Source organism: Muscardinus avellanarius (assembly GCF_963383645.1).
Source record: "Muscardinus avellanarius genome assembly, chromosome: 6".
NCBI lineage: Eukaryota > Metazoa > Chordata > Mammalia > Rodentia > Gliridae > Muscardinus > Muscardinus avellanarius.
The window spans coordinates 35,861,289-35,884,209 of NC_137791.1; the positions used below are offsets into that span (position 1 = coordinate 35,861,289).

At 34.8% G+C, this 22,921-nt stretch overlaps 1 protein-coding gene across 1 annotated transcript in view; it reads left to right on the plus strand.

Moving 5' to 3' along the window:
- LOC308263899 (bifunctional heparan sulfate N-deacetylase/N-sulfotransferase 3) overlaps positions 1–22,921 on the plus strand; it is a gene marked incomplete at its 3' end in the record, with an annotated part of 209,860 nt that overhangs the window by 70,719 nt on the left and 116,220 nt on the right. Inside the window, exon 3 of the mRNA XM_080697030.1 lies at positions 6,296–6,450. Coding sequence (XP_080553156.1) covers positions 6,296–6,450 — 155 coding nt within the window. The remainder of the gene's footprint in view (positions 1–6,295; positions 6,451–22,921) is intronic.

Here is a 22,921-nt window from a genome sequence, read left to right on the forward strand (position 1 = left end):
AAGACGAGTTTAGTAAAGGTCTCTTTTAGAGTCCTATTTATCCTTTCTACCTGTCCTCAATTCTTAGGTGTGTATGTACAATAGTAATGTCCAGCTAGCATTTAAGGACTTTGACAATTTTGAGGGATTTTGGCCATGAAGGCCAGGCCATTGTCAGACCCCAATGAGAAGGGCAACCAAATCATAGGAACTAGTACTTCTAGTGGTTACTTGGTGACAATTGAAACAGGCTCAGTTCAGGTAGAGTAAGCTTTCATCCATCTAGAAAATGTGTCTGCAAACAAAAGAAAGTACCTGTATTTTAAAGCAGTTGGTTTTTGCCTCTGTAAAGTCTAGTTCCCAGTGCTCTCCTGGCATGGGGCCCTGAATTAATATTTCTTCCTGTGGTTTCTTTTTCCTTTTGGATTCACCTGCGTGAGTGCTTGGCATTTGGACACTAGGTCATTATAATTTGATCTAGCTTTGGAATTTAGTACCTGGGTCTGAGGAGTTCACTGAGTTTTGTTGCCCTTTGGTGAATGGTCTGGTGGAGTTGAGCTGCTTTCTTCCCAAGGCCACGAGGGTGGTGGGGAATGGGTCTTCCATTCAGTAGTATCTACCATCCTGTTTCATCCAGTATTGTACCCTTCTGTTCTGTCTAGTCTTTTTTTTCCCCAGCCGCACATGTCAGCTTTTGTAGGGCTCCAGTGGTTCTAGAGTCTTTAGAGTCTTCCTGTCAGCTCTGGCTTCAGGGGAATCTCCCTTTTGCCTCAATAGACAGATGGCTCTAGTAGAGCTAGGGTTTTTTTTTTATCCTTTATTTCCTTGAGTGCCATAGTGAGGAGTCTTCTTTCCTGATACAATGGCCTATGCACATGAGCAGTTCCAAAAGTGTCACTTGTGCTTTAGACACCCACCACTCTGGGGTTCCCCTCAGGATGGTCTTAACCAAATGAGAGGTGGTCAGGAGAAATTCTTGGCCCAGAGTCAGCTTTTTGGCTTCCTTTACCAACATGAAAGTGGGCACAGCTCACAGGCAGGCTGGCAGGCCATCCTGCCACCACTGAATCTAAGTTACCAGCCACTTCCATGGGCCTAAAGTTTGAACAAGGACTCCTATAGCATTGCCCCCAATTTTTTCCACATACAGATGGAATAGCTTAGTAATATTAGGGAGTTCCCGGGAAAGTCCCTTTAAAGTCTCAAAAGCTTCTGACTACTTCAGAGGGCTATCTCCTCCTAGACTGCTGTATAGTGATTTGATGATTCTTTACAAAGCCTAAGATTCAGTCAGCAATACCCTACTACCCCACAAAACTCTCACACTTGCCTCTTACTCTCTGGCACTGGAATCTGGAGGATTTCAGCAATGCCGCTCTGAGACAAGGTCCTCTTTCTTCCCTCTAGTCCAAAACCCAAGTAGGTCACACAAATCTTACGCTGAGCTATCTTAGCAGAAACATAATATCCCATTCCTGGAGCATTTTTAGGAGCCTCTTGGTAACTCTCTCGCTGGACTTTCTCCCCTCTGTTTCTGAGGCTATGTGATCATCTACATACTGGTGCAGGCTGTTTTTTGGGTACACTTGCTGGAACTTCAAAAGGTCCACACTTAGGACTTCATCATACAGGAGCTCGTAAACTCCTGGAGAAACCTAGTCCAAGTTAATTGCCCTGTAAATCCTCTCTCAGGCTCTGTCCACTCAAATGCAAAGATAGGTTGATTGATGGGGGCTAGTGGCAAGGAAAATAACAAAAGAACACACCTTTAAATCCAATCCAACACCCTATAAATCTGTCTTTTGGGAGCAGCAAGCTCAAGAGGGTGTATGGTTTGGGGACTTTTGGGTGAATAGTCTCAATCCATTTGTTGACCTCCCAGAGGTCTTAGAATCAGTGGTATGTTCCAAGGAGAATGGTAAGGGATCAGGATTTCAGCTTCTCTGGACAATTTATATGCGGATAATAATTGTTGGCAGTCATCTCAGGTAGGCTCGTATTTGTGGAATACATCAATAAGCAGCCCAATTAGAGCCTGGGAATTTTCAGAGAATGAGGGGATTCTAGGCTTTTCAATTATGCAAATAACTAATAGTAAACAGGACATAAACCATAAAAGGGTGGTGTCCTGTCCCAGTTCCCCCTGTGGGGGTGCTTCCCAAAGGGGAGAACAAACAGGTCATATCATGGCTGTGGCAAGTGCCAGACTTGCTTCCCCATAAGTGGAGCATCCTCTAGTGTGGGAAGGAGACAAGGGACCCATGGAAGATGAGACTTTTTTTTTTTATAAGGTAGGCTTCATCAAGAAAATTCTGTTTCCCACAGAAAAGAAACAGGCCTGTAACCATGGAAGAGAGTATATAAGGAAGGTGAGCCACTGGTCAGTGTAAGAAAACTAGTTCAGGTGTGCAGAACTATTTTTTACTATGCTATAGACAGCCTTAGCCACTTGAACATTCAGAGAGCTCTCACTTCGCCAATCCAACTAAAGGATGAACCACTTAAGTTCACACACACACACACACACACACACACACACACACACACACACACACACAAAGTCTGAAGTTATCTCAGGGAGAAATGAATCTCATCAGTGCATTCTTCTGAAAGGTCATCTTTGAAATTCCTAACATATACCCTAGTGGAGCTTTAGGACCATTTGCTTCCCCTTCATCACTGGAACTAGCAAAATATACAAAGAAAAAAATGAACAAGTGAAGATATAGCAAATTGAAAGTAAAAGTGTTATACCCACAACCAGTCCCTTGGACTCATGGAACTCAAATTAATAGAACAAATGAAAATCAGGGAGACCTAAGACTCAAAGGTTAGAACACCATCCAAGAAAAGAAAATGAAGTAGGGCCCATGAACTTTTAAGAAATCAGACAACAACAAACAAACTGACACAGGATAGGGCAATTTACAAACAAGCACTTGCTTCACAGACTTGGCTGGTGGAGGCTTAATGGCAGTGGTCCAATACTGTTTCAGTACCACTATAGATCATATACCTCTGTGGAGTGGCAGCTTTCGCCAGTCTTACCAGAGTTTGCCCAATCAAATGTCACAGCCTCTTAGAGGTCTTAAGGAACCACATATTCTCCTCTGATAAACCCTATAGACTGAAACACTCTCACATTTAATTGTGGCCACAGTCACTCATGTACCAATATTTATTTGGGTTGGAGATGTCTCATCTAAACCCAGGACTTTATATCGATAACCATGGCTGGTCTTACTGACTTATTCCCACCCGGGCATCCTTACCTGTTCTCCAGTGAACCTGATTTAATTGATCATTGGGTATCTGCATCTTGATGGGCCCTTTAAATTTTGCGAGGTGGCCCACAGAGACACACCAGACTTCAAAGTGCCAAAGAGGTTGCTTTATTTACTGGCCAGCTGGAGAAAGCAGTACCCAATATACTTCCACTTTTTATACCATCTGGCTGGGACAAGCAATACCTACCATACTGCTGCACCATTGGTGTGTTTCACCAAATCATTGAGAAGGAGTAGTGGCTATAAATTCCAACTATGTGAAATAATTAATTAACATGGTGAGAAGCAATATGATGTTGTACTAGAAAATTCTGATCTTACCTCTAGATGCTTGAATTTGGAATTGCATAACTGAATTCGAACTCTTGTTCAGAATTCAAATTCTGTTCCAACATTCTGAGTAACTTAGGGCCTGTGAAAAGGCCAGTTTTCTCATCTGTAAAATGTCAGCAGTGGACAGTCCCCCATAGGATTGTTATGTTAATTAAATGTAAAGCAAGATTTTGACACAGGGAAGTCTTAATGAAGGATTTTTTTGTGTATGTAATATGGAAGGAGGAGATACTTTGGGTGAAATATTGTAGGGATAAATTATTTTAAAAATAAAAATGAGCTATTTAAGTAGATATATCAATAATTTGTATATTCTAGATATTAGGCCTCTATCAGAAGAATTGCTGGCAAAGATATTCTCTCATTCTCTAGGCTTTTTCTTTAGCTAAGATCTTCTTCCATTCTATAGGCTCTTTCTTTAAACTCTTGATGGTTTCTTTTTCTGAAGAGAAACTGTTCAATTTACCATCAGAATATTATAATAATATAATATGGATACACACACACACACACACACATATATATATATTAGTATATATAATATATATGGATATATATCCATACTTATAGCAGCATAATTCACTATAGCCAAATTATGTAAACAAGCCAGGTGTTCATAAGTAGATGAATGGATTACAAAATTATAGGAATATACACAATAGAAATTTTCTCAACAATAAAGAAAAAATTATGTAATTTGTAAGAAAGTAGATGGACCTGGAGAATATTAAGTGAGATTACTCAGTCACATAAAGTGAAGGGTCATATGTTTTCTTTCATATTTGAAAGGTAGGGAATATTCAGGATACCAGAAGGACTTCAGATAATGTAGAAGAAACTTCAGTGGAGCCAGGGAGGTGGTCTAGAGGAGAGTGGAAAAGAATTAGTGAGGAAATCACTTTCATGGACATTATGTGCATATGAAAGAATACTAAGGCCAATTCCAATATCTTGTATAGAAAAGGGGGAGTGGGGAGGGAGCCAAGGAAAGCCTACCAAGTGCTTTCTGTATGTATGTCACTATTACTGGAAACTACATTATGATGGGAAATGATAATATACCAATAAAAATATAAAGAAATTAATAAGTAGATATCTAAAAAATGAATTATTATTTTCAATAACCTTATAAGATTTAAGCAGTTCTGTAGTGACTTATTAAGAGGTATGCATGTATGTATGTATGTATATATATATATATATATATATATATATTCTGTTGATTACATGTGTGGTGCTGTAGATTTACCCCAGAGGCATTCAAACCACTGAACTATACCCTAGGCCTATATTTTATTTATTTTTTATTTTGATACAGGATTTCATTAAGTTGTGGAGGGCCTCACTAGGTTGCTAAGGCTGGGCACCAACCTGAAATTTTTTTGTGTCATCCTTCCAGTAATATAAGTATACACCACCATGCCTGGCTTAAGTGGTATTAAAAATTGAAAAGTTTACTTTTTCATTCCTTTGTAATTTTTTTTTGCTTCTATCTAAAAGAGCAACATGCAAGGTGGGGCTTAAAGGGCCACAAGAGGCCAGAGCCATGTAGCTGTGAACAGCTGCATCTCAGCCAGGTCTTATCAGAGTGTTTGGCAGACACATTTTATCTTTTTTTTTCTTTACTGTGATATTTCAGAGTGAACCTAGGTGTGCTTTTCAACTGAGCTACACCCTTAACAATTTTTAATTTTTATTTTGAAACAAGGTCTCACTAAGTTATTGTATATTGCCCTCGAATCTGGGATCCACTTGCCTCAGCCTTCCAAGTGCTTAGAATACAGACATGCATCATTGTGCCTAGCTCAGACACTTGTTCTAGATACAATAATTATTATTTAAATCATACTCTAATTAGAATTATAGAAAAGGAATGGCATACATTGTGTCTACTATAAATCAAGATAAATTTTTCATAGGGAAAGTATCATTTGTTTAACCCCTGCATGGCTATACTGTACAAACATTTCAAACTGATTTAATTATCATATTCAAGAAAGGGTAACGATTGCATGAGATATCTTTCTCAAGAACCCTGAGATATGTTTCTTGGTTCTGGTAAACAAGAAAACGTTTCTCTGTCTTGGAACAAGACAGAGAAAGTAATAGCAACAAGACGGGAGACTTTATAAACTAGGGAGTCTCAGTTCACTTTCCCAAAAATAATTGATTATTGGGAAACACCAAGAAAGTTACCTATTTTCAATTTGAAAACTACAACAATGACTGACTTAATCTTAAATGATATGATATCTTTAAAGACCCAAATGAATTATGATATTATGTTGTTGTGACTACACACAACCCGTGTCAAAATGATTTACTACTGGAGCTCTGACACCCATTTTCATACTCATAATTCACCCAACTACATCTCATACTTATCCTCTAGTCTCCACAAAAGACAAGTTCTTCAAAGATATTATAAGCTAAGAGTTATAATGTCTTTGGGAATGGTTATATATTTCCATCTGCAGTGATGTCTAGGTCTCATGTTTAACAACATTTTTAAAAAGATTTGTTACAGTCTCTGGTTGTTCCCTAATAGAATTTGCGTTGCTAGGTTTTATGTTCAAAGCCTTATAGAAATGTAGGGTAGTAAAATTAATGTCTTTTAAATGCATAAAATGAAAAACATAATGACGGGGGAGATATCAGTGTAACAGAATTAATTGAATGATAATTTCCCTCTAAAGGAACTAAAGAGGAAGATGAAGGGGATGACTGTCTCTTGAAGTCTGTGGATGAGTTCTGGTGGTTTCCCCACATGTGGAGCCACATGCAGCCCCATCTCTTCCACAATGAGTCATCTTTGGTGGAACAAATGATTCTCAACAAAAAATTTGCCTTTGTAAGTAACTCACTTTGACATTTATTACATTGAACGTATGATTACTGATTAGAGAAATGATAAGGATTTTATATGGAAAACATCTATATGGTCATTAAAATCTTTGTATTACATCCTTCCAGTATGTGGTTCTTGAGTTATATTTGTTGATCATTCACTATGCTTAGGGCTTTGAGGGGTCTAATTTAAAAACAGCAATGTACAATGCTTGGTTACATATCATTATGATCATAACTGATTAATATACATATATATGTATATGAATATATACATATATATGTATATGAATATATATGTATATGAATATATGTTTATGAATATATATGTATATATATATATCCTGACTAGAAGTAGCTTCCTGCTTTGAGGGGATGATGAAACCCACACATCAAAATTATCAAAATTTATCTCCAATAAAGTGAGACATGTCATGATCTAGTTTCAAGCTATAAGTACACAAAACCCACAACTCATGGAAGCAAGTATCATTGGAAGTGATGACGGACAAATTCTTTTAGATTTTGAACTAGGTACTATCTGAAATATGAGTGAGATTTAGGAATCAGTATTCATTAGAGTAAAATGTGGTTGAAGATGAAGATTAGGTAGGTTGCCATAAAGTGGACATGAGGTAATGAAAACTCTTCAAGGAAAGCAGTGGAAAGGAAAGAGAAACAAGAGACATTGTGAATATAGTGGTGTATAGATGGAACATTTGCTTGGATGAAGCAGAGTATAGACTGTTTTATACTAAAAGGTTTACGGTTTTGAGGGACATGATAGTTTCCAGTGAAACTTTTGATTAATACATTATGATGGGTGTTTTTGTGATCAGAGAGATTACTGAATACCCAGTTGCATGAAATGATGTTCTACATCAACTACAAGAGCCAAGGAACTTGTGTAATTGATTTTATAGTACCATATCATCCCTTGAAACTAGGATAGTAGGTAGAGCAATTAATGTTAAATCATTACTTGAATACATGAATAACTGAATGAATCTGGATGCCAATATTATGTTAATTTTTAAAACAGGTATAAATACCTAATACATATACAGAAGTTATATACATTTTTGTCATTTCTACTTAAAATCATCATAAATTGAAAGAGTAATCCAAAATCAAAATCTAGTGATTCATAATATCCTAATTCAATTGCCAAGAAGATATTTCAGAGGAATATCAATTCTAACTACATGTTGAAAATCCAAATTATGGTTTTTGGAGCAGTAGAGAAGAAACAAAAAGAATTTTCAGAAATCCAAATTATGGTTTTTGGAGCAGTAGAGAAGAAACAAAAAGAATTTTCAGAAATAAGAGGAAATGTATAGTTAATATTTGCTCAGTTATCAGGTCAGTGGATTTGGGGGGGGGAGTCAGGAGAGGACACATAAGAAAAAAAGAACTGAATACAAAACTACTTAGTCCCCCCAACATATAAAGAATATATGTAGCCAGGTATGGTGGTACATGCTTGTAATTCCAGCGTTCAGTAGGTGGAGACTGGAGGATCGTGGTTCTGGGACAGCCTTAGCTACTTAGCGAGGCCCTTCACAACTCAATGAGACCCTGTTTCAAAAACTAAAAGACTATAAAATAGGTCTGGTGCTGTAGCTTGTAGGTAGAATGCCCTGGATTCCATCCTCAGTACCACAAAGAAATAAAGAATGTGTGTATACTATATTTTATATAGCATACATATATAAATTGAGAATAATGATTAGCACATGAGATTAAAGCAACTGTTATTTGTAGTTTCATTATATTGTTATCATAAGTCTGCTATCTTCAATTTTGCCTGTTTGAAGTGACAAGTTAGAGGGGAAATACATACAGTTTAAAAGTTAATGTTATTTTGAGATGATATTTTCTTAGTGTGATCTTTACATCATTTTTAAATGTGTTCATTAACTCTTTACAACCCTTTAATGCATTAGGGTTTCTACTTTTAAATTTAACAATAGAATGAAAAAAATCACAGATTCCAGTTTTTTGCATATTCTGTATTTTTCTTTAATTCTCATAGCAATGCTGAAATATAGGTCTATTTATTCTCCCTTTATAGATGAGAAGACTGGGAATCAGAAGAACACAGTTATTCATGATTATAAAGCTCACTGGTGGTAGAATAAGACCAGAAAACCTCATAATACTCTAAAGCTGAATAAGTTGTGTTCTCCAGGCTTCCTCCCTAGCTTCTTCAGGTCACAGGTATAAACCTAGATTTCTTTTCTGCCTGATAATCTATGGGGCTACCTGGCAATTCTGATTATATTAGGGAAATGGAGAATTCAAGTTGGATCTCACAGGCAACTTTTCCCTTGGTTCTCTAAAGTTCCCTAAAATAGGCAGTCTCTAAAATGATTTGGAAGACAAACTACTGAATCTGAAGAAATTTCTATGTGACTGAATATCATTTACCAGAGTAATATCATATATCTAAACGGGTTTACATCCTTATTCCATTCTTTAGCTTGGAGGCTTTGGATGTTTTAAAGAATATGAATATTTCCTGATAAAATAACTGAAAGAATGTGCAAAGAAGCAGTTAACTTTCTTTGGTGCACACAGGTTCCCATCAAGAATGAAGGGCTTGTGTGCAATATGCCAATGGCCAATTGGGTTAGAGAACATTTAAAGTAGGCTTCCAACTAGAAGTATCTGAGATAATAACCTAAAATTCTGGGTCATTGCTTTCACGGGAGCCAAAAATCTGCCATTTTCACCAAGTATTTGCAAATACATCTGATATATCATCATTGTACATGATTTGGAAACTTCTAACTTTCAAAGGAATTTTATGTTCATTTTAATTTAGCTTTGAAAGCTCTGTCTAATAGCTTATTATGTAAAGTCAAGCAAATTTGTTAAGCAGAATTGTATTTCATGATTGCAGCCATCAAAGGAAATAACACTTCAGAGGTTAATTAGAAAAATCTTTCAGTACCAAAGTTGATCTAAATTAGGAATTTAACTGAAAATTTTAAAGGGTATATTTTTTGAAAGGTACAACTCTGAAGTAAAGATTAGTTGTAAAATTAATGATCAAACTACAACAGTTTGAACTATCAATTTTATAGCTTTAAAAATAGGATAAAATATACAGAGGTGAATGTGTATGAATGTATTTAAAGTAATAAATGTTAATTTACTTTTTACTCTTTTACTTAAAACTTAAAAATAATAATAATATATAATCTCAGTTTAGTTATAGGACTTAAAATTTGAACAGTAGTGTAAATGTATTTTTTTTGTGTGCTTATATATGCATGTTGCTGAGGATTGAATCCAGAGACATGCACATGCTAAGTGTTCACTGAGACCCCTCCTGAGAGATGTAGCTTAATTTTAATGATAAAATAATTTGGAACAATTTTATTATAAAACTCTTTGCCCTTAACAGATGATACTTAGTATTATTTTAAGCAAATTATTTCTGAAAACAAAGTCTTACTGAAGATTGTATTTTTAATTGCATTATCGTCATTCTTTCAAATAGTGTAAATTTTTTCTCCCTCTCTTCCAAGCTCACTAGGACTTGCTAATTAATACTGCCTGAAATGTCTATAGTCTCTTATACATTAACTAGTTAGTGATCACATTGACTTTTTAAAGTATGGGAATAAGATTATAGTATCAAAATCATTTTTTAAAATGTATTGAAAGGCTTGCTGGCCTAAGGACTATGTGATAATCTTTCAATTAATTTTCTTTCCATCTAAGGAAAGAGTAAATCCTGTAGTTTTTATTTCACCAAAGTACTTTATTAAAGGGCATATTATATTCTGATTTTGTGAAAACTGAAAACAAAATATGATTTTAGTCACCTTAATAGAAGTGGAGAGTTCATTTAGGATGTGAGTCTACCCTGAGTTGGTACACCACTTTTAGAATAATCTAAGCAATATGATAGTGAGCTTTTGTACCTGGTTTCAGGTCCCACGGTGATCAGAGCAGGAGAATAATTTGCGCAGAATCTGACAAAGTTTGAAGACAGAAGGTCCATATTTGTTTATATGCATGCGAACAGGGTATTTTCAGGCAAGGCGTTGCCATCTTTAGGAATTGTCCAGCCATAAGAATAGCATCCCAGTTTTGTGTCATCCCTATGTTTTATAATTATGACTTTTACACATTTATTATTAGAAATGTTGAACATAGTGAGATCATGGTAACAGCTGTGGTACAGCAATACAGTTTTCATTTTAAGTTAACAGAGATTTAGTAATTGCCACTACTTCAAAATAGTTGTTGTATCAACTACAAATCTCTTTAATTCAACAAATATCCATAAGGATTAAGCAAAGTGTGCAAGAAATCTTTTAAAAATTAAGAATAAAGATGGGTGTGAAATTTTCTAGTACCTTTTTAGAACTTTTATTTAAAAAGAAATTCGACTTCCAGGAAGATGGTGACGGAAAAAAAGCAGCATTTACAAGTCCCACTAATACTCCATCTTTATTGCCACAAAATCAGCGCTTTTCATAGCCAGAAAACACTATCAGAAGAGAAATAAAAACTGTAAATACAAGGGACAGAGAAAAAGAAGACTAGAAGAAAAGCCAGAGACCAGAAAAGAAACCAGCCTGCATTACGGTGGCAGAGCCCTGCTGGCGCCATCTTCCCTCAAAGCAGCAGTCTCCAGAGGTAAACAAGTAGCTGAATTGAGCAGCTGCAGATCATTCAGGTGTAATTCAGCAGTTTTTCCAGCCCAAAAAACATCTAAAACTCCCAGTGGCCAAGCTCATCACACCCTCCAGGGACTCAGAATGGAGCTCAAAACCAGAAAAGAAGCAGCACCATATTGGCAGTGGCTGTGGCAAGTTCACTATGCCTGAGATAGCTCCAGATCAGTGCACTAAACAGCCATAAACAGAAACATAGATGAGTGGAGCAGAATAGAATCCATAAGTGAAATTGAGTTCCCTAAAGGAGACATCCCAGCACTGTACTCCCAGGGACTTGCACAGCTTTGATAATCTCCCTGTGTCTGAGATTTTGTAGTCCAACCCAATAAAGGAGTAGTGGCAGCAGAAATTCCACACCCTAATCGCAGCTTCCCTTGGGAAAACACCTAGCCTGGCACCCCAGTGGTCATGAGCAGCCTCTATTAACTCCCTGTGTCTGAGATTTTTCGATTCAACCCAGAAAGGAGTGGTGGTGACTGAGATTACTACAGACTCGTGATCCAGAGTACCCTAAGTGAAGTTGTAGTGACCCAGGGAAGAACCCAGAAAAGGCACAAACTTCTTAAATCATAGGTTAGTACTAGAGACTCTAGCCAGAGCAATAAGGCAAGAGAAGGAAATTAAAGGAGTACAGATAGGAAAAGAAGAACTCAACTTTCACTATTTGCAGATGAAATGGTATTATACTTAGAAAAACCCAACAAACTCAACCAAAAGGCTTATAGAACTAATCAACAAATTCAGCAAAGTGTCTGGATACAAATTCAATCTTAAAAAATCAGAAGTTTTCCTATACACCAACCAAAAATACACTGAAAAAGAAATTTAGAAAATACTTCCAATCAGGATCACCCACAGGGAAAAAAAAAAAACAAAAAAACTTAGGAATAAACTTAACCAAGGAGGTAAAAAATATCTACAAAGAAAATTATAAAACATTGAAAAGAGAAATCGAAGAAGATCTTAGAAGATGGAAAGATTTTCCCTGTTCATGGATTGGCAGAGTAAATATAATTGAAATGGCAATCCTTCCACAAGTGATCTACAGATTAAATGCAATGCCCATTAAAATACCAAGATCATTCCTCACAGACATAGAAAAATCAGTCCTTAAATTTATTTTGAATAACAAAAAGCCCAGAATAGCCAAAGTAGTTTTCAGCAACAAAAACCAGGCAGGAGGAATCACAATACCTGACTTTAAATTATACTACAAAGCCATTGTAATTAAAAAAAAAAACAGCATGATACTGGCACAAAAACAGAAACATAGATGAGTGGAGCAGAATAGAAGAACCAGAAACAAGTCCACACACTTTCAGCCAATTGATTTTTTACAAAGGGGCCAAAACCATACCCTGGAAAAAAGATAGTCTGTTCAACAAATGGTGTTGGAAAAACTGGTTAACCATATGCAGAAAATTGGAAATTAATCCCTTCTCACCCGCACAAGAGTCAATTCAAGATGGATCAAAGACTTGGAAATCAAACCAGAGACCTTGAAGCTCCTTGAAGAGGGGACAGGTCCACCACTGCAACACATAGGCACAAATAGACACTTTCTCAACAAGACCCCAAAGGCACAACAAATTAAGGCAAATCAGCACATGGGATTGCATGAAACTGAAGAGCTTCTGTTCAGCAAAGGAAACTGCCAGGATCCTCAATTGAGAGCCAACAGAATGGGAGAAAACTTTTGCCACCTACTCCTCTGATAGAGGACTAATATTTAGAATATACAGAGAACTCAAGAAACTCAACACTAAAAAAACAAATCATCCAACCAAAAAATGGCCAAGCAAATTAAATAGATACTTCATGAAAGAAGACATTCAAATGGCCATTAAATGAAAAAAATGCTCAATATCATTGGCAATAAGAGAGATGCAAATCAATACTACCCTGAGATTTCACCTAACTCTAACTAGAATGGCAGTCATTCAAAACACAAACAATAAAAAATGCTGGTGAGGACGTGGAGAACTGGGAACTCTAAAACATTGTTGGTGGGATTGCAAATTAGTGCACTTTGGAAAACAGTATGGAGAATCCTCAGAAGAATGGGAACAAATATACCATTTGATCCAGAAATACCACTTCTGGGTATCTACCCAAAAGAAAAGAAACCAAACTACCAGACTAATGCATGTATATCTATGTTCATAGCTGCACAATTCACCATAGCCAAACTAGGGAACCAGCCAAGATGTCCATCAATAGATCAATGGATTACAAATCCATGGGATATGTACACAATGGAATTTTACTCAGCCATTATAAAAAACTAAATTACATCATCTTCAGGGAAATGGATGGAACTGGAGGAACTTATGCTAAGTGAGATTAGTCAGTACCAAAAAACTAAGAAATCAGATGCTTTCCCTAGTATGTGAAAGCTAAGGAGAAATGGGTCATAGGAAGAACTCTAGATGAAAAAGGAAATCCTACAGAGGAGCAAACAAGACAACCTAAATGAGGGGATGGGAGGGGGGAAGAAGGAAATTCTCTAAAATACACAATATACTTAAACATATCGAAGTCAACCACTAAGCCAAACAAGGGAATGAATGGGAGGGAATGGGGTTGGAATTGGGTAGGGGTTAATTCGGTGATGTGTACATGTATGTACACAGAACAACAAAAAAATAAAAAAAAAATCACATTGTAAGGCATTAAAATACAATAATTTCTCATAGTTATTGCTTTTTCTATATTATTTCTCAATAACCTATTGAGTAATCTCATGTATAGTTTCATGGGGTTGACATAATTCACTGGTTACAGATTCCCCAAATGTTGTCATTCTTCTCTATTAATAGCTTGTCATACTTTTAATTCATGCATCTTAATGTTCACTGTTTATGATGATTAATAAAAGTATTTACACATCAAATCTGCATGTTTATTTTTAAATTACCTTAAGATGCATCCTTCTATGTCTGTAAAAATTCAAGTAACATAGCATATAGTCATTGGTAATTTAGTTTATCTTACTGTCTCTTCATCAAATTTTATGTTTTTCTCATCATTAATATCTTAAGCACTTTTTTAAAGTACAAGCAGAGAAGATAAGATAAAATTTACTTTTAAAATTTCATCAGTTAAAATATTTCAAAACTTTTTTCTACACATGGACCTAATTGTATAAATGTGGTAGGATTATCTTTTGCTAATAAGAGTCATTTTAAGTCAGCAATTTTTGGTAAATTTTAGAAAAACTTGCTCTAGTTTTTATCTTTTTGGCATTACTTTGCACATATTTATTATTTAATTGTTTAGTTTTGGTAAATGCACTTTCATTTATGTCTGATGATTTAAACCCTAATTCTGAGAAACCCTTTTGAACTTTTATTATTTGGTTATAATTTAATGATTATGATTTAGTTATACTTTATATATTTGGCTAATTTTTATGCTTGGCTATAATTTAGCATTTTCTTTGTAATTTTCTTTCCATATTACCTTTTCTATCCTATCAGAACACTTTAACAAGTTAAATTGTAGAAAAGTAAGCTTCATTTTTTTCCATTTTTTCTCTAACATAAATTTCTAGACTTTATCACCAGAACACATATCTGGTGACTTATACTGGTTTCAAAAGGAAAAAAGAAAAAGTAAATTTAGCACATTGTACTATGAGAATAGCACCTCACTGCCAACAATTATGTGGATGTGAAATACACTAAAACTTTTATGAAGTCTATAAATTCTTATTTGTAGGCGGATTCATGATGGGGGGAAGAGGGAGGGGAAAGTATTTTCAAATTTGTGCATGCTGCTTCTGAATTTTGACTCTTCTATTCAAACTTACTTGTACTTAAAATGAAGGTGGGGCACATGTTTTCTAAGAAGTGGTTAAAAACGCAGTAGAGATGGAATTGATGGCAGAGGAATAAATTCTGTACAATTCCTAACTCTGGGTTTGCTTTGACATTTTCATATCTTCCATTCCATAATCCCAGTCATTCAAAGATTTCAGTCAGTTCTTTCTTTTGTAACATTTTTGTCTTCTTTATAAAATTTTTCATCCCCACTTCACTTCAAATTTTTCACTTCACACCTATATTCTTACAGAAGCCTGTAAACTGGTTTTCTGAGTTCCTCATTTCTTTATTAGAATTTATGCTCATATCAGGGAATACTGTGAATCTCAAAATTTGATTATTCTGTTTTCTGTACATGTAACAAAAAGGTGTATTTCAGTTAGGAAGATTCTTGACTCTTCTATGGAAATATAGGGAGTGATCTAATTTTTACTTTAAATCAACTAATAAATACTTGTTGATCTTCAAATATTACCAGATATTCATAATTAATCATCACAACCACCTTTAAGGCCACTAATTACTGCTTTACAAATGCAGGAAGTGAGGCTTACAGAGCTTATAATATTTTTAAATATCACATAGTCAGTGGAAACTTGAGAAAGGGTTTTATTCCTGGGCTGTCAAACTCTGAAGCCCATGCAAACACTCTGATTTGTAGTTAGAAAGTTACCATGCTCTTGGTACTGTTACTCACCTTTTTAGCATAAACCTCATTAGAATGTTATTAGTTCTCTAAAATAATATCTTTTTAAATCAAACTCAGTAGATTAAAATCTGACATTTCATAATGTCTTTCTTTCCAGTATTTGTTTATATGACTAGTAATTTTTTATGTCTGTGCAACCAGCACCACAACATTGCACTCCTGGTGGCTTTTAAAAGTACCAGGGAGTATGCAATACTTATAAAAAAAAAACATCATTGCCAACTGTTCTATCATTTTAGAAAGATTAAACTTTAGTTACAATTGGTGTTAAATATTTTAATCAACCTTGTATTTTAAGAATGATTAAATGTTTGCATATACTCTGAGAATTTCAGACTCTTCCTAGATTATTTACACCTTTATTATCTCTCAGAGATTCCAAAGTTCCAAATAAACCTCATTGCATCAAGCTCTGAGAAAAATGTATTAAGCCTTCCAGTTCCCCTATTTTGTGTCCAGATAACTCTCTTTTCAGTTATTTCACTGCAACATATAAATAAAGATTCACAAATACAATTTTATAGTTCTACAATCTTTCCTTATTTTATTTTCTTGAATAAATCCCAGAAATTAAAAAATAAACATGGCCTGTGCAAAGTATAAGTGTTTAATCAGTTTTTGAATATTTTCAAAAAGCACATGCTTTGTGATGTGTTTTTTAACAGACACAAAGCAAATATATGACACCACTTTAAAAATTCTGAAGGGAACTCTACAAAAAGGCAACATGCCCTGTTAAGTCGAAATATACTTAAAATATACTTAAAATAAATTATTTTAAAATAAATAAATATACTTAAAATAAATTACTTGACCCATAATAAGGGTTTTTTTCTTTAGTGATTACAAGTGAAAATGGAGTTTAAACAAGAGTGTGTGTACATTTTATAATAATTTTTCAGTAGTGATACTGAATTTTTAACTTAACCTTTGTTTCTGAAATTTCTTTATACACTTGGCTCACTAAATATAATACAAACAAATAATTTAGCTACTCACTTGCAACAGTACTTGAAGAGGAATTTGTGGTATCCAGGAAAATTTTCTTTGTTCTTGCCTTATCAAATTTATGTTGGTTATCCTTTACCTCTCATTTTATATTTATATCAGTTAATTTTGCTTGAAGAAATTTATAATGTTTGTAGTTCTACCATATATGTAATGTGTTTTTAGAAGACATTTATACTGTTGAAGAAAATATTTTTAGATACAGTGGTTCATGATATTGTATCTTTAAAGGATGTTTGCTTTTTATTATTTTATTATTTATTTAATTTTTAGTGCCAGAGACTGAACCCAGGGGCATTCTACCTCTGAGCTTAATTCCCAGCACCATTTATTTATTTATTTACTCATTCATTCATTCATTCATTCATTTATATCTTCCAGCAGGGTCTCGCTAAGTTGCTGAGCCTGACCTCAAACAATGTCTGCTATTAAATAAGAATTTTGAGTTGTTTGGGAACAGAAGTAATAGTGAAAACAAATTTTATTTGCCTTAATTATCTGAATTTTGTTTAAAAATATTAATTGAATGGAAAAATAAATGATACAATAAATAATTTTGCTTATATTATATATTTCATTCTCTAAAACTCTTTGAAAGAGTTTTATAGTGCCTCTAATTTGTGAGAGAGTTGAGACATGGTGGAGTTACATAACCTGCCTAAAGCCCCATGATCAGTGAAGAGGAGTTCTGAAGAACTGACATTAAGCCCTGGGCTTCTTCTAACTCTGTGTTACTCCATGGGACTGGGATGCTCTCTGCAGGATTCCAGTACAGTCATAATTTCATTGCCAGGCTTAGCTATCTTTAGTATGGAAAAAAGAAGATTAGTTTCTTTCTATATTGTGAAACACTATACACTTTCTTTTTAGAGATAAGTAACTTAAGATTGACAAGTTCACATTTCTCTTTTGTGAATTACTTTAATCTCATTCTACTTAACAAGATGTCATTATTAGTACCTTAATACCTTTATCTAAAGACTGTTGCTTTTATTATTTTACTTCTGTTTTCTTAGTTATTCAACTGTATGAAAGAGAACACTCCTAACTGAGGTTTCTGGATCAAGAAGAATATCACCCACAGTGAAGCCCTCACCTAAGCCTGAAATTCCAGAGTTTCAGTTAAGTCAGTACATGGACATAACTGAGTCATTAACAATGTGACTAAACTCAATTTTCAGTTCTCCTCTCCTTCTAAATGTCAAGCTACTGTCTTATAGCCCCAACTCTTTATAATCACATGTTTGGTATTTCTGACATAGCCAAATCTCATCCTAAATCATAGTATAAACACTTTGTCTCAGCAGCCTATCATGACTAGCAGAGATACTCCTTTTACTTGGGAAATTTTAAGGATTTAAGGATTATCTCCCAGGAACCAGGAATGAGGAAGACCAAACAAATTTTTCATTAATAGGACAACTTAAAAAAAAAAAGGATGATTTTTAAACCTTAAACCAAATCCCTTATAAAAACACATTATGAAATAATTTTAAAACAAATTTATTATCATTACAGCAGGTTTTTTACATAACAGCAAGCAGACAGTCATTTACATTATAAAACAGTGAGAACTATAAGAAAACTAGAGAGATACTTAATGGACAAATTTATAAATATCAACTATATTTTTATAAATGTACTTATTCCTTTTAAGAAAGCTATTACTTCCTAAAATATGTGGAAATAAAATGTACAAGTTAATTTATTTTATTTTATTTATTTATTTTATTTTATTTTATTTTTTTTGTGGTACTGGGGTTTCTGGAAGCCCTTCTACCTCCGGGATACACTCCCAGACCTATTTTATATTTTTTATTTGGAAACAGGGTCTCTTAAGCCAGTGAGGCTGGCTCTGAACCAGCACAATCTTCCTGTCTCTGCCTCCCAAGCGCCGGGATTACAAGCATTTGCCACCACACCCAGCTGTACAAGTTAATTTAAAATTAAATATAGATTAAATATATACATTTCTAATTAATATCTGAATTTAAAGTTATTTCCAAAAACACAGATTATGACAAAGAAACATAGAATATTAAATCTAAACATTAGAAATTGATTTACAAAACTTAATTTTATCATTGGCAAACTATAGAACCAGACAAGATGTCCATCAACAAATGAATGGATTACAAAACTGTGGGATATGTACACAATGTAATTTTACTCAGCCATAAAAAAATACAATTGCAGTATTTTCAGGGAAATGGATGGATCTTAAGGACATTATGCTAAGTGAGATTAGTCAGTCACAAAAAGTAAGGAATCAGATGCTTTCCCTAATATGTGAAAGCTAGGGTGAATGGGGTCATAGGAAGAACTCCAGGTGAAAAAAGAGATCCTATAGAGGAGCAAATAAGACAACCAAACTGTGGGGATGAGAGGTGGTGAGAGGGAAACACTTTAAAGAACATGATGCACTTATTCATATTGAAGTCAACCACTAAACCGGGAGAGAGAGATAGAGAGGGAGGGAGTTGGGAACTGGGTGGGAGCTGGCTGGGTGATGTGTGCATTTATGCCTACACAAGTTTTTTACCCAATCATGATGTATGAATAAAACACACCAATGAAAAAATAAATTAAAAAATATATGTATATATATTTGAGGTATAAGTGAGCGATATGTGCATGTATACTTCTACCATCTTGTACTGCATTAAGATGTATAACGACAAGCACCAATAAAAATTATTTTTAAAAAGAATATTTATTTATTTATTTATTTATTTATTTATTTATTTATTTATTTATTGCAGCTCTGGTGATGAAACCCAGGGGCATTCTACCTCCAAGATACACCCCCAGCCCTAATTTTTATTTTTATTTTTTTGAAACAGGATCTCACCGAGTTCCAAAGGGCCTGACTAAGTAGCTGAGGCTTTCTGTGAACCCCGATCTTCTTGCCTCAGCCTCCCAAATTTTGGGATTACAAATGTGTACCACCATGTCTGCCTAAGATTTTTTATTTTAAAATATCATACCAGAAATGTCATAATTTATGACAGGAATTATTCTAATATTTAGCAATCTTAGTATTCAGTACCAAATCTTAATTCTCTAGCCTTGATGTTAATGGTGCCTTGCCCAGTTTGGGCAGGTTTTGTTCAGTTGCCTCTGAACAATGACTTTATATCTATGAACTTCTAGCCATTAGTCCCTGCTTTTTCTCAGTAGCAGCAGCTGCCACCAGGTACCTTTCCCAGTGTTAGAGGCACCAGAAGCCCTCATAAGCTAAAATGTATGTATGGACCATCAGTTTTACCTTAGAAAAACAATTTTTTCTTAGAAATTTTATAATGCTGTGCCTGTGTGTTGCAGTTTTGGACCTATGCCCTCTTCAAGGAGCTTCAAGTTCTCTGGTATAATTTCCAAGTCTTTGATCCATCTTGAATTGACTTGTGTAGGGTGAGAAAGTGGGATTTAGTGCCATTTTTCTGCATATTGTTAACTAGTTTGCCATCACCATTTGTTGAACAGGATATCTTTTTTCCAGTGTATATTTTTTTTATTCCCTTGTCAAAAATCAATTGGCTGCAAGCATGTAAATTTTTTTGAGTCTCATATTCTTCTCCATTAGCATATGTATCTGTTTTTGTGCCAGTTCCATGCTGTTTAATTGACAGTGGCTTTGTAGTGTAGTTTAAGGTCAGGCATTGTGGTTTCTCCTGCATGATTTTTGTTGCTGATAAATACTTTGCTTTTCTGGGTTTTTATGTTGTTCCAAATGAACATAATAACTGATTTTTCTGTATCTTTGAGGAATGATCTTGGTAATTTAGTGGGCATTATGTTGAATCTGTAGATCACTTTTGGAAGTATGGCCATTTTGATGATATTTATTCTGCCTGTCAAGGAACATGGAAGATTTTTCATATTTTAGTATCTTCTTTGATTTATTTTATCAATGTTTCATAATTTTCTTTTAGAGGTCTTTTACATCCTTGGCTACATTTTTCTTAAGTATTTTTTGGGTGTGTGTGTGTGTGTGTGTGTGTGTGTGTGTGTGTGTGTAGAAATTCCTGAAAGGAAGTGCTTTCTGGATTTCTTTTTCAGTGGATTTGTGATTGGTGAATAGAAAAGCTTCTAATCTTTTTTCATATTTTATTTAATTTATATGTGAAGCATATTGAAAATGGTATACATTTATACTGTGCTTGGTGCCCTCTCCCCACCCCCACTTCCACTTCCCTCCCTCTCAACAATGATTGTCCAGGTTAACCATGCTATATTCATACTTTTACACATATTTGGATGTACTTCCTCCATTAATCAACCTCAGGCTTCTTCCTCTCCCATCCTTCTATTCTAGCTTTGCTGAAATTTCCCCTCTATTATCTGGAGTCCCTTTGGTATCCCCACTACTTCCTAGTTTGGGCATATTAGAGAAAACATATGTTTTTTATCTTTATGTGCTTGACTAATCTCCTTAACATAATGTTCTTCAGATCATTCTATCTTCTTGTGAATGCTATGATTTTGTTTTTATAGCTGAATAGAATCCCATTGCGTGTATTTCCCATAATTTTGCAATACATTCATCTGTTGATAGAGACCTAGGTTGGTTCCATATTTTGGCTATTACAAAATGTGCTGCCATGAACATGGTTATGCATATGTTACTGTAGTTCTCTGATTTCAACCCCTTTAGAAAGATATCTAGGTGTGGTATAGCCTGAAATGTGGTGGATCTATTCCCAGTTTTCTAAAGAATCTCCAAACTGATCTCCATAGCAGCTGAACTAGTTTGCACTCCCACAGTGTAAAACAACCTTGCCAACATTTGTTGTTATTTGATTTCTTTATGCTTGACATTCTGATTGGGGTTATATGGAATCTGAGCGTAGTTTTGATTTACAACTCCTTGATAGATAATGATGCTGAACATCTTTTAATGTATTTATTGGCCATTTATGTCTCTTCTTTTGTGAAGTATCTATTCAGTTTAGTTACCCATTTCTTGATTGGGTTATTTGTTTTGCTAGTGTGGAGTCTTTTGAGCTCTTTGGATATTCTGGATATTAGCCCTCTATCAGAGTGGTAGCTGGTAAAGATCTCCCATCTGTAGGCTTTCTCTTTAGGTTCTTGGTGGTTTCTTTTGATGAGAAGAAACTTTTAGTTCGATAGCATCCCACTTGTTAATTGTTGCTTTAATTTCCTGCGCTTTGGAGGTCTTGTTGAGAAAGTTACTGCCTGTGCCTATATGCTGGAATGTTGATCCTATGTCCTCCTCTTATAACTTCACAGACTCTGGTCTAATTCCTAAGTCTTTCATCCATCTCAAGTTGATTCCTGTGCATGGTGTAAAAGTAAGGATTTATTTCCATCTTTTTACAATGGATAGCCAGTTCTCTGAGCATCATTTGTTGAAAAGGCTGTCTTTTCTCCAGCATATGAGTTTGGCCCCTTTGTCAAAGATCAGTTGACTATAGGTGTGTGGATTTGTTTCTGTATCTTCGATTCTGTTCCACTGGTCAGTATACCTGTTGCTGTGCCAATACCATGATATTTTTACTACTATTCCTCTATAGTATAATTTGAAGTCCGGGATTGTGATGCCTACTGCATGGTTCTTGTTGCTGAGATTTGCTTTGGCTATTCTGGGTCTTTTCTTTCTCTATATGAAATTCATAACTGATTTTTCTAGGTCTATGCAGAATATTGTTGGTATTTTAATGGAAATTGCATTAAATCTATAGATAACTTTTGGCAGAATGGGATTTTGATGATATTTTACTGCCTATCAATGAGCATGGGGGATCTTTCCATCTTCCAAGGTCTTCTTCAATTTCTTTCTTTAATGTTTGCTACTTCTCTCTGTAGAGGTCTTTTATATATTTGGTTAGGTTTACCCCAGTTATTTTATTGATTTTGAGGTTATAGTAAATGGAATTGTTTTCTTTCTTTCTTTTTTTTTGTGGATTCTTTGTTGGGATAAAGAAAATCAACTGATTTCTTTGGGTTGATTTTGTACCCTGCAACTTTCCTGAATTGGTTAATCAGATCCAGAAGTCTTTTGGTTGAGTTCTCTGGATCTTCTAGATAAAGAATCATGTCATCTGCAAATAAGGATAGTTTTAATTCCTCTCTTTTTATTTGAATTCTTTTGATTTCCTTCTTTTGTCTTATTGCTGTGGCAAGAGTCTTGAGGACTATATTGAAAAGGAGTGGTGATAGTAGGCATCCTTGTTCTTGATTTTAAAGGGAATTCTTGAAGGTTTTCCCCATTCAATC